This window comes from Henckelia pumila, chromosome 4 (genome assembly GCF_033568475.1).
Source record: "Henckelia pumila isolate YLH828 chromosome 4, ASM3356847v2, whole genome shotgun sequence".
NCBI lineage: Eukaryota > Viridiplantae > Streptophyta > Magnoliopsida > Lamiales > Gesneriaceae > Henckelia > Henckelia pumila.
In genome coordinates this window covers 21949010-21962446 of record NC_133123.1, presented here as the reverse complement: position 1 = coordinate 21962446, position 13437 = coordinate 21949010, and the positions used below count along the sequence as shown (strand labels likewise).

General features: G+C 37.6%; 1 protein-coding gene across 1 annotated transcript; it reads right to left on the bottom strand.

Annotated features, from left to right (window-relative positions):
• Positions 1-10991: 10991 nt before the first annotated feature.
• Positions 10992-11670, bottom strand: LOC140860646 (secreted RxLR effector protein 161-like). Its single transcript, XM_073263649.1, has 2 exons — positions 11111-11670; positions 10992-10995 (listed from the first exon to the last, which is right to left on the bottom strand). The coding sequence occupies exons 1-2, from the start codon at positions 11668-11670 to the stop codon at positions 10992-10994; spliced, it is 564 nt and encodes a 187-aa protein (XP_073119750.1).
• Positions 11671-13437: the final 1767 nt, after the last annotated feature.

Below are 13437 nucleotides of genomic sequence, written 5' to 3'. Positions count from 1 at the left end.
TATAAAAAATTATGCTTAGCATTTGAGGAATTCAAAGCAAAGCAAAATGAACTGCCAAACAAAGTCAATCTAGAGGAAGAGATTGCTAAGCTTGAGACTGAAAATAATAAGCTACAAGTTGAGAATTTGAAATTAAGATTAGAAAATCTTAGACTCACTAAACTGATTCAAACATGGAATAAGTCCTCAGTCACATTGAGAGCAATACACGAACTGCAGAGACCAGGTAATGATAAAACTAGTCTAGGTTTTAAAGAAGATAAAAGCAGTTCTGAGGTTGATACTCGGCCAAAACTGAATATGTGCAAAGGAAAATATATTCACTTTGTCAAATCTCGTCGGATACGTGAACAAAGTAATTATGTTTCGCAAAATGACAAACATGTTGAAAATAAGAAAAATGCAAGAAGTTTGGAATTGCTTATGTGTCACAGAGCTCTTGTGTAAGAAAAGATTGGATTTCCAGTCAAAACAAGCATATCTCTGGAAAACACGACGAAAAACCTTACGAAAAGCAAGTTCAAAAAGGATACAGGAAACTTTATAATGAGAAAAGGGCGAAACCATATATTTCTTCACATGAATATCAAGCAAACGCAGATCACATCATTCACAATCCAATTCATATTATCACATACACAAACTACACAAGACATCAATTTTATGGGACACGCTCAATGATCGACCAGTTAGGTTAATCAAAGTTTGAATTCCTAAAGGACTAATCAATTCAGGAACCATAAAGAATTGGGTACCAAATTCTAGTTTTAATTAAGTGTTTGCAGGTGACACAAAATAAAAATGGCATCAATTAAGGGGGAACTGAAGTAAAGGGAAACATCAATTTTTGCCAAATAAGTGCTGGAATGTTTCCTTAAATACAGTAACAAGCCGAATGCTCCATAAGCAGTCCCAACTGCCCCAAAAGCAGTAAAAGACATGAAAAATGTCCAGCAAAGAACAGAGACAAGATGGCACGCCCTAAATGTAACTAATCTCTCTAATTCCTATATTTTCCTTTAAGAATCAATGATGATTCGCTTAAGTTTTTTTCTTATCTGTTGATATATTGTTAAGCGTTAAGATTAAATAAAAATAATACGCATGAGTAAAAATGAACAACATAATAAAATATAAAAAAAAATTTATTCATAGATTATATTTACAATGCCAATCTCCCATTCAACTGTCATTCTCCAAAAGGACATCCAGGTGCTTAGCACACCAGAAGATGTGTCCTGAAAGTCTAGAGAAGAGGAGATTTTGTCCATACTTTTAAGATGTTGTTGGATCTTGGTTCCCTCATGCCCGAAAATGCAGCAGAATTTTAAAATTTTTATGTAAAAACCGAGCACTTGTGTAGCATTCAAAAACATTAAACATCCATAGGGTTTTTATAAAGTTTTTACCTATCAATCTTAAAAGATTGATGATGGCTCCAACCAAGTTGTGAACAACTTAGCTCTTGAAGAGGTGGACACTATCTACAAGCTTCCAAGAGCACATCTTGCTCAAAAGAACAAGCTTCAAAGAGCACACCTTGCTCAAAATGTATTCTCTTTAAAATTAGGTCCACGACTAGTCAAACTAGATCCACCCTAAATATGCACTAAATATTTAGAGCATTTTTCATTGAGAATTCTTTTGCCTTTTTACACAAGATGAAAGACAAAAATTGGAGAGAATGAGGATGGAGTGTTCGGATAAATGGAGGTAAAAAGTGGAGTGAGGAGGTTGCTTGTCTTGGTACTTAAAAAGTGTTATGACAAAAGTTAAAGCAAGCATACAAAATTGTTCATCTTGTCTTGTAACTCTTCACCTCCTCTCACTCATGTATTTTATGTATTCTTAGGTCAAACATATACATACATGGCTCATGAACTTAACATTTAATTAATTATCAAACTCAAACTCATTTAAGTTCAATCAATTAATTAAATCCAACTTGAACTCATTCAAGCCCACTAGTAGAATAATTATTTAACGCTATTTTTCATTTGGGCTCTACAAGACCCAATATCATTTAATTTATCCAACACTTGAATTAATTTAATTATTTGGACTCTACAAGGTCCCCTAGTGTTTAATTAGTTCAACTCTTGAATTACTTTTATTAAGTTCATAATATTAGTTTTGAAAATCACCATTTTCAAAAACTATTTATTTATTCAAGTCAACTTTTAATCTTGGAACACATTCACAAATTAAAAGTTACTTTCCCTTTTATTCTCATTTAGAAGTCATATTCTAATTTATCATACTTATAAACTCCTTGATAAGTAGTTAAACTCATTGAACCAATTTTATTCTCAACGGGATCTAGAAATCCAGTACTTGTGCGACCATCAATGGTTCAATGATACAACTAGCAGTGTGTTCACATCTCCATGTGATTCGGGATCAACAAGTCCCTATATGAGCTTACCCTATATAGCTTCATTCTTATTTATCAACTCCTTGATAATAATAACGTCAGAAAACTCAAGTCTGATGGTACCCAATAAGTCATGTTAAACGACTAGCAGCATCGCTTACATGACTCCCTAGGTATCAAATGAAAGTGCCTGCAAGAACCATTTAATTATGGTTAGCTTACAGTACGGCCCCTTTAACTTATATATCCCGACCTATTCGACAATCATTGGTATATCGAGATTTTTCATAGAATCAATAACTATGTATCATGTCGTAGTTGCATCGAATGTGTAATTCAAGAAACTCCTTTCAAAATTACCACCTACTCTGATTAGAAATTTCAAACTACAAATACATGAGATAACATAGGATATCCATACCCGAAAGTAAGCGGTGAATCCCCGAATACAATTCATTGACTCCTACATGTTTTGACACAACACCCAACCTTTCCACTTGATGACTCTAGCTGAGTCAGTAAACAAGTCAAAGTGAAGCGCTAGCATATAGAGTCTCCATGTTGTCCCGAGTCATAAGGATTAATGGTGTACAACCATAAAATAGAACTTTTCCACTCGATAAGTGAGAACCACTTGGAAAGTCCTTTAGGGAAGGTTGTTCAGTGCACTCTACAAGGAGCACCTATTTGCATGTTTGGACATCACTATGTCCTCTACCAATGAAACATGGTACTCACATCACAAATACTAGTCTCAAGCTCGAGCGACCTTTATCCTTATTTTTGGCGGTTGAATCGAATAGGAATGGTTTAAAATATACAGTATTTCAAATACGAGTTTCATGATATTCATCACATGACCATCTCAAATTCTTTCTACTATTTGTATATTCAAAGTCTTTATCTATGCAACTAGCATGGGTAGATAAATATGTGCCAAATTAATTCAAATATTATTAAAATAAAGATTGTCATACAAAAGTTATCTCAAGGACCCTTTTCTAGCACTTTACTCGACAGGAACCTACTCTAACAATCTTCCACTTTCACTAGAGCCAACTACCCATATGCTTAAAACCCATTGATTCGCAATGCTATTTGAATAATGGTATATGTGGAGGCGACTCTGTCTAATGACACCTCTCCTCTTTTCACAATCTCCCGGATTATGTGGTATTTTATCAGTATACGTTTGGATTTCTGATGAGACCTGGAGAAACTCTATTAGGAATAACACCCAAAACTTGGATGAAATTACTTATTCAAACAGCCTCCTTTGCAGCATCCGATGCAGCAATGTATTCGGCCTCAGTGGTGGAATGCGCAGTGATGTCTTTCTTGGAACTCTTCCAAAAGACAGCAGAACCATTGAGCATGAATACAAACTTGGAGGTTGACTTTGAATCATCGATATCGCTTTGGAAGCTAGAGTCGGCATAACCTTCAAATTTTAGTTCTCCACCCCATAGACCAAGAACACATTCTTAGTCTTTCTCAAATACTTGAGGATGTCTTTCATAGCTTTCCAGTGTGGAAGACCAGGGTTTGATTAATATCTACTTGCAATACTCAGTGCAAATGTCACGTCAGGACGTGTAGATATTATCTCATACATGATACTACCAATTTCATATGCATATGGAATGCGTGTCATTGCCTCTATCTCTGCATCAGTCTTGGGAGACATGGACTTGGATAGAGACACGCCATGACACATTGGTAGATGTCCTCTCTTGGACTCTTTCATCGAGAAACTCTTCACGATGGTATCAATGTATGTGGACTGGGTGAGACCAAGAAATATTTTCGATCTATCCCAATAGATCTGTATTCCCAATACAAAAGATGCTTCACCCAAGTCCTGCATCAAGAACTTACTTGCTAACCATACTTTAGTTGATTGAAAAATTCCTACATCAGTCTCAATGCGTAGAATGTCATCAACATAAAGTGCCAGGAATGTCACAACACTCCCACTAACCTTCTTATCTCCCCATGGTTCCTCAGGATTCTTATTAAAACCAAACTCTTTGATTGTAGTGTCAAATCTGAGGTTCCAGCTCCTAGATGTCCACTTGAGACCATAAATAGATCTCTTAAGTTTGCATACCTTATGCTCACTTCTGATTCTTCAGATAACACTTCCTTGAATTTTCTTGGATCACATCCATGGTCAAGCTCATCATGGCTATGGGACCCCGGGTGCAAAATACATAAAAAAAAAAAACTTCACCACATTTGGCGACGCAAAACAATACATTCGACGATGCGAAAACACGTCGCCAAAAGAAATATTTTTTTTTAATCGTGAACAATATCTCGCTCGATCTGCAATTTATTGCCAATCGAGCGAGAAAATCTCTATCCAAGAATGACAAAGCACTCGCTCGATCGGTAAGAATCAGCAGCTCAAGCGGAAATTGTGCTGATCAACTTTTTGCTGCTAAATTGAACATAAACTGATATACAAAGGTTTCAACTTCATAAAATCAAGATATAACACTCATAATATATTACAAACTTACCCAAAACCATGCACTAACATTCCACAATACATAATCTATACAACTCTAGATTATGCCAAGGCTATACAATACAATCTCAACATGTTTCAAAGTAATTTTATGCCACATGCTACAAATCAACCCGAAATACCACTTCTAAACTCTTTCCCATGCTCATGGCCTCCTTTGAATTGACCCTGAATCACCTGTTGCAATGCACACACCAAAACAAAGAAACAGCCGAAGTATAAAACTTAGTATGAACCAACAAAAACATAAAATGAAAAATATATGACAAGATTCATGCATTTCAAATATTAATCACAACTATGAAATGTGTTAGGATCGAAATATGTGTAGAGGGGGGTGAATACACAATTAAAAATTTTGCTGGTTCTTCAATATGATTTGTAAGAATCAGACAGAAGTTTTGTTGCTTAAAACTTTTGATCTGCTTGAATGATCTGAGCAAGTCAGGCGGAAGTAATATTCCTCACAGATTGAATGCTTAATAATACTAATGCAGATGAAATGAAATAAGTGCAGTAAAGAGATAGGGTTGTTTCTGGATGTTCAGAGATGAATTCTCCTATGTCACCCCTTCTTCTGTTTCCAGAAGGATTCCACTAGAAGACTTTGACTTATACAATCCTTTTGTACAAATCCAATCCAATCAATCCTTTGATAGGAACTCCTAGCAATACTCTTACTCAAAGCAGAACAACTTTTCTACTCAGAGTTTACAAAGTGAAGCAATAAAGTATGCTTCGGTGGTTTGATCTGGAAAGCTGTAACTTTGATCTAGATTGATTTGAAGTGTTTCTTTGAGCTTGATCGATCTGTAGTGTGTTCTAACTCAGAGTATCGAGACTTTGATCTGATGAAGTGGGTATCTGAGTTAGTGTGTTGAGTGAAGGCTTTTTCGACTTTGATTTTGATTGCTTGTAATTTTTCACTCTTGGTCTCGTATTTTGAATCTTCGAAATGCTTGAGTATTTATAGTTTTCAAAATTAGTCAGTGAGCCGCCAACAATTTCTGATATTGGGCCACCAGCATATCTCAATAAATAGCTCACAAATCTTGACTTAAAACGTAGGCCGATCAACGTTCAAAATCTTTAAATGATTTTGTCGTTTTCTCCAACAATCTCAGCAACGGTTACTTCAGGTTGAGGCTTTGATCTGGTTGATGACTATCTGACCTTGTTTCAATCGATCCGGTGTAATAAGATATATGTATGTGAAGTTTGATCCGTATCTTGATTTCATCACGGTACTTTGATCTGGTAACTTTCGTATATTGAAATCTTTAACCTTTAATCTTTGACGATCCGATAAGTTTATTTCCTTGGTTTTGTTTTGACTTTGTTATCACCGAAACTCTAGAGTTTGATCTCCAACAATTTCCCCCTTTTTGGTGATGTCAAAACCAAGTTAATATTCGGATCCAAAATATGATGAAGATGATAGATCGAAAATCTTTTCCAAAAGTTTCTGTCATAGATCAAATAATAATTTTAGACAAAATAAATGTGGAAAATTAATTTCTCAGAGGATTCCTTGACTTGATCTGCTTGACTTTGCTTTTCTTCTGATCTGAAAATTTTTTTACTTCTTTCCCTTGCCTTTGGCTCTTGTTGAGGTAACTTTTTCCCCCTTTTTGGCATCACCACCCTCAGATAAAAGGTCGAGAATAACCGTGAGTTGGGTACCAAAGGTGTCATGAATCTGCTTGTTGTGAGCTTCAGTGGAGGCAGTAAGGTTTTCAAGCTTCCCATGAATATTGATATATTCGTTAATGTGTTGCTTTCGAATTTTCAAGACAGATTCACTGATGTTATTCACCATTGTCAACACATGTGACTTGAAATCACGAAGTTCAGTAGAAGTTTGCATCTGATTAGCTTGCAATTCACCAACTATAGTAGATAGCTGAGTGAGTGAATTAGTCAAGTGTTGATCTGGTCTGACATTAATCGGATGAGAGGAAGAAGGCTCAGTGGCGTCAGAAGAGGTAGAATCACAAATTTGAAGCAGTGAGGCAGGAGCAGCAGCAGGCTTAACAACAACATCGTTCATTGAGGCAGATGACTTATCTGGTAGTGAGATAGAATTTTGGAGAGAGTAGTAGATGGAAGATTCAACTTGTCCTGGAACATAATGGTAATTGGTCTGAAGATATTGTGAATAAGATCAGTCCGAACTATCTCAAAGATAGGTCGCAAATCCATGACCAAATGTTCAGATGAGCTATCCTTCTCAGAGATGACACACAAGTCAAGACACTGTTCCTTTCTAGGAACATATGGAACAAGAGCTGTATCCAGAGCAAGGTCAGAAATTGTTGACTGTTCATGATTGTCAAAGGGAACATCTTCAGTCATGGATACCTCTTCAGTAAGAGATTTATCTGGAGCAGAGGTCTTGAGCGGTGGTTCCTGTGGAGCTTGTTCGGTGGATGAAATGAGATTCTCAACAAGTTGTGCATGAAGAGGAACGGACGCATGTCGCGGTATCTCCATTTCATCTTCATGAGAAAGAGGTGCCTGAGAGCTAGATTTCTCAGTCTGTTGTGCATCCAAGAGCTGATCTCCTGAAGAATCTTCAATGTGAGATGCGATTAATGGCTCTTGAGAGAAGAGGACCACATCTGATTGTTCTGCAGGGACAACTTCAATGATCATTGATTCTTCTGGAACAGAAGTATCCTTAGCTGATGAAATGTTTGGATTGATTGGTTCGGCAGAGAGAATAAGTTCATCTATCAGGGATTGTTCATCTGTATCAGATGGAGGAGCCAAAGAGGAAGGTTGAACTCTGACTGGTGCTTCTAATGGAAATTCTTGTCTCATAAGTTGAGCATTTGTTGTCATCGGATTAGCATCGTTCTCCAGTTGGTTAAATGCGGCGGTCTTATCAAAGATATCCAGACTGGTTGGATTGAACATGTCTCTGTGTTCGAATGTGGTTTCGAAGAGTGCTTTCCCGTAGCCTAAGTTGAACAAACTCTCTTCTGTTCAAGGCTCTAGACACAATTTTAGTTTCAGCCCATTCAAGGATTTTATTTTCAAGTGCTGCAATTCTGTCCAGTGTGTTCAATTCCTTGATGTTGGAGAAATGATCCTCAGTCCGATGAAAGACCCATTTGTCAAACAACTTCATTTGTATATCCACATTTTTTATAATGTGTTCAGCAGTCAAATCAATAATCCTTTGAATGTTTGACAGTAGATTTGGTACATCATCAGGCTGTTTGAAGAATCCGGACTGAAGTATAGAAATGTTAAGCTGAGTCACCAGAGGAACAACACTTTCCACCAAGGAGAGGGGAATAGTTGGAACTGGTGCAGGTGGAATAGGCAGTGGAATCCGAGGAGGGAGCCTGAATATTCTTCTTTTTTTTCTGCGGATGAGGTGTGATAATAACAGCAGGAGTAACTTGATCCGATTCAGAAGTTTCGGACTCAGATGAATAGATCAAATCTTTTCTCTTTGCTGTAGTCTTTCTTCTGGGAACTGTTCTCCTATGAGGCGTAGCTTCCTTTGTTAATGTGATGGCCAAGGATTTGGATTCATCCTGGAGCGTTAAATCTTCAATCTCATCCGAGTGAGATGAACCACGCTTGAAAATAATCAGCTGCTTAGCTTTGTATACATCTGTGGCTCTTTCATTTAAAGTCTTGTGCGGATGAAGTGCAGACGAGGGTCCTAGATGGACATTCAGATCATTCAAGATATCTCTGATCTAAACTGCAAATCCTTGAGATTGTTCTGTAGGTGCAGCTATCATAGCAGATAGAACATTGAACAGAACAACTGACCAATTTATTGTAATACCAGCAGAGATAGCAACCATAAAATCAAATTTTTCAGAAGTAATTGCATCGAAAGAACCTACTTTGTCCAGAAGAGATTTGGCCACAATATCGTGCAGAATCCTGAATTCCATCTTCAATTCCTTCTTCTTGCAAGGAATGCGGACTGGTTTGTTTGTCAAGGAGTACATGCTCTTCATCTGCTTCTTTGTTTCAGCAGAGATTGTTGAAAAATCAGTGATTCCCTGTCTTGGCAAATCGAATGAAGAAGTGAAGAGGGTAGATGTAATGCGGACAGATTCTCCACCAAGAGTTGCAGAGATGGAGTCCTCTTCAAATTTGGTCGTCTGGAAGAACTTGGGTAGGGTTTTCTTGTAAAGCAATTTCCCGCCTTCGAGAAATTTCCGCAGCCCAGATGCTTCAATTGTTCTGAACATATCCACCATTCCTTGATATGTTAGATCGAATATGGTGTGAAAATCGATGAGAAGAACGTTTTGGGTAATGGGCGACATCTTGTTCCTGCAAAATCGAAGAATAAATGCGAGTAATCTGTTCTTTGCGAAGCAGTAAGTTAGGGCTCAGAGAATGCGAAGTGTTTGAAGAGGCAACTTTTTTGATAAGTTTTAAGAAACTAAGCACGTGTCAGATGACGTAATCATTAATTCAAATTCAAAAATAAATGCGGTGGAGATTTTTATGCACGCGGTAAAAATAATAATAATATTTTAATAATTTATTGAGAATTCTAAGCGACATAAATCCCTTATAAAAAGACCACTCGGATGTAACTTTCGAGTATCCTGTTTCATAATCAAACCATAAAATCAGATAAAGAAAATGAGTTCTCATCTGTCTGTCGAGGAGTTCAAGGAAGAACTTCAGGAATTCATCCCGAAGTGGGTGATGCGTCTCTGGTTCAAAGTGGAAGAAATCCGGATGTATCAGCAGGCGTCGTTTCCTCCACGCAAGCATGAGGATGTTTGTGAGCTTGAGGATCACAAGGACAAGTACATGGAGTTGCTGGGTGCCATAAGAGTTGAGGAGATCCTCACGAATCAAGGTGTTTCCTTTCTGACGTACAGGAAGGAAGTGAAGGTCCTCACTCATCTGATCAATTCAGGTGAGTTTAATGGGAGGCTCTTTGATCCGGTCGTGCTGGAGTGGTTGAACGTGTGGCGTCTGGATGCTGATGTGAGAAAGAGGGTCTGGGGGCCAATGAGGAAAAATCTAGGAGATTAAGTTAGTATGATGAATGTAATGTAACACCTTTGTATTTTGCAATGAAGTATTATGATTATCTCCTATTTTTGTGTTTTGTGTGTGCAATTGAAACTTGTTAAAGTAAACACAATACTTAAGGAATCGTAACCAGTATCTAACTTAAGAAAAAAAAAACAAACAAACAAACTATCCAGATGCAAGTTTAGATAAGCGTTTCATCTTTAGTCGGATGAAAGATTATTTCCGAAGAATAATAAAATCAAGATTTTTAAAGCATGGTCAGAAAGTAATGATTCAAACAGGATTCTATCTAAAAGCAAATATGCATAGAATATCGTGACAAACAATGATTGGACATAATGTGTTTGAAATGAAAAGAATGACTGTTCATTTTCTTGCATAGAAGAATTAAAGGCATTTAAATTGAAAATAAAGTCAATAGGTGTGAGAATATCAAGAAGGATTATCACGATCTAGGCAGATCAAATTGAATTTCACGTAATAAATGAGTAGAAGTTGATTGGACGTTTAAAGAAGCTAAAGCGGCTGATGTCCTGTCATCTATTGATATGTCCCTATAAGAAACAAAGTTACAAGGCACTAACAACATATAGTTTAAAACAATAAGAGTAAATGGCAAGTGAGAATAATAACACCGTTGTTCCATATGTTGAACAAGAGTATGAGATCCGGAAGGATTTATACAGGAGGAGGGTGTTTGAGCGAGGAATGAGAATGTGGAATTTCCTTGATTTCGTTCGCTGTCCTCGTCGTCCCAATCTTCCTCCGTTGACTCCTGCAATGCGTCGTCGAAATTGTGCTAGCAGTGGTGTAAGTTCATGCTGGGTACTCAAAATACTAGAGATGTCTTGAAGTCCTCTTGAGTTCGGCTTGTCATTCTCCTCACAGAGCGAGATAAAATGCAGAACATTTGCTTTGAGGATGACGTCTGCAATGTTCAAGGCTCCCTAAGTGCTTGGATGATCAACTGGAGCCGAGAGATGCGTAGTAGAATAAATCTTGCTCGAGTAGCTTATGAGGCAGATGAGTGAAATGTAATAAGTTTTATGTTTTTCATCTGTTCAATGTACTGGAACGAGCAGATATTAAGAATTAAGCAGATATTCCCCTTAAACATGTGCTTAATTTAATCAATATCAATTAAACCAAGAACATTTCGAAAATAAGAAAACTTAGCGTCCGGTAATGGTTTGGTGAAAATATCGGCAACTTGCAAATCAGTTGAAAAATGTTCCAGACGAACATATTTCTTTTGAACATGATCTCGGATAAAATGGTGACGTATATCAATGTGCTTTGTTCTGGAATGTAGAACCGGATTGTATGTGATAGCAATTGCACTTGTATTATCACAGAAGATTGGTGATTCGGATGAATCAACACCGTAATATCTGAGTTTCTGTTGAATCCAGAGCAATTGTGCACAACAACTTCCAGCGGCTAAGTATTCTGATTCTGCTGTAGATGTAGCAATAGATGTTTGTTTCTTACTGAACCAAGAAATAAGCCTGTCACCAAGAAATTGACAAGTCCCACTTGTGCTCTTACGATCAATTCTGCAACCTGCATAATCTGCATCTGAGTAACCAATTAGATTGAAACTAGAATCTTTTGGATACCATAATCCAACATTCTGAGTTTCCTTAAGATATTTTAGGATTCTCTTTGCGGCAATATAGTGAGATTTCTTCGGATCAGATTGAAATCTTGCACATAGACAGACTGAGAACATTCTTGCTGTCAGATAAAGTAAAGATCCTATAAGTCCTCTGAATAGAGTTTGATCTACTGAAGGCCCAGCTTCATCTTTGTCCAGTTTGATTGAAGCACTCAGTGGGGTGTTGGAAAACTGGCGTTCAGATCAATCACGATTGATACCCGGTGCAGCGGAAGTTTAAAAATTTTATTATGGAACAATTCCATATTGTGGGTATCAACCGTTCAACGATTAAATTATAAGTGTGTGTAAAATTAAATAACTATTATTAAATTTTACCTTCAATCTCGAAGCGAGATTATTGGACACCACACAGATTTCTCTGCGCTTCTTGTATCTCCCTGGAACAGATGAACAAGCTTTCCTTCAATCAGGTCCACGAATAGAGGTTTAATCCCTCTGATAGATTGCACTAGAAAATCTATCAGAAGTTTTTTACGAAGAGAATAAACGAATTTGATTCGCTATTCCAGACTGCAATTCAAAATCACAGACCGGAATTTCTCACGCAGAGAAGGGAGGGGCCGGCCGAATTTGAGAGAGAGGAGGCTAGGGTTTTCGAAAAAACTGTCTCAAATTATGACCTGTTGTGTTGTGATTTCTGTACTGCAATAACTTATTTATAATGCAGGCCACTAACACCTTAGGGCCCATTAGTCATAAGTTGAGGCCCGACAAGCAAAGCCCACATGTTCAGAAATTAATATAAAATTCATCGTGACTCCGATTGATAAACCGATTTTACCAATGTGCACAGAAACCATTTCTGCACATTTTAAAGTCAAGATAAATTTTCCTGAATCCGAATTCAGTGATTTCCAAAAAATGTCCATCCCTATGTCATTTTAGGAAATCCTACTCCCTTACTCTTATTTAAGAAGTCCAACTTCTTTATTCATTAAATTTAACTCTTTAAATTTAACTATCTCAACGGGGATTAAAACTCCATTACACTGTGTGACCCTCAATGGTTCAGGGATACAGCTAGCCGTGGGCTCACATCTCCTTGTGACTCGGAACAACGATTTCCGACTTGCCCAACGAATCATGGTAAAGCGCCTAGCAACATCGCCCCATGATTCCCTAGGTATCACTGATAGTGCCTACAAGAACCAGTAGATTTTGGTTCGCGTACAGTACGGTCCCTTCATCCATATATCCCGATCGAATCAACAACCATTGGTATATCGAGAGTCGCTCAAGATTCGATAACTATGCAATACATCTTGAAGATCAAATTAGTGACATCGCATGTGCTACTAAGAAACCATTTCTTAAATCACATCAAGTACTCTGGCCAGAGATTCGTCACACTAATATCTCCTCAGATCGCATAGGATATCCACACTCGCAAGTATGTGGTGAATCCTTGACAACAATGCATCGACTCCTATATGTGTTGTAACTGTACCCAATCCCGACACCTGATGACCCCCATAGAGTCGGTAAACGAGTCAAAGCACAGTACTAGCATATAGAGTCTTCATGATGTTTCAAGTAGTAAGGACTAATGGTGTACAACCAAAACCGCGGACTTTATCCACTCGATAAGTGATAACCACTTGGAAAGTCCGGATAGGGTAGTTCGATTATTCATCCTATGAATATCCATTTGCATGCTTCGAACATCTCCATGTTCCCTACCAATGAAACGTGGTACTCCGCATCGCAAATGCTAGTATCAAACTCGAGCGATCCTTATCCTTATTATCGGACGGCTCAATCGACTAGGAACAGTTTAGAATATACAGTGACTATAAGATGTATTTCATGATAGACATC

Bases quoted from the DNA above. Each gene is read 5' to 3' on its own strand.
- LOC140860646 (XM_073263649.1), bottom strand. From the start codon at position 11,670: ATGTTCTCAGTCTGTCTATGTGCAAGATTTCAATCTGATCCGAAGAAA.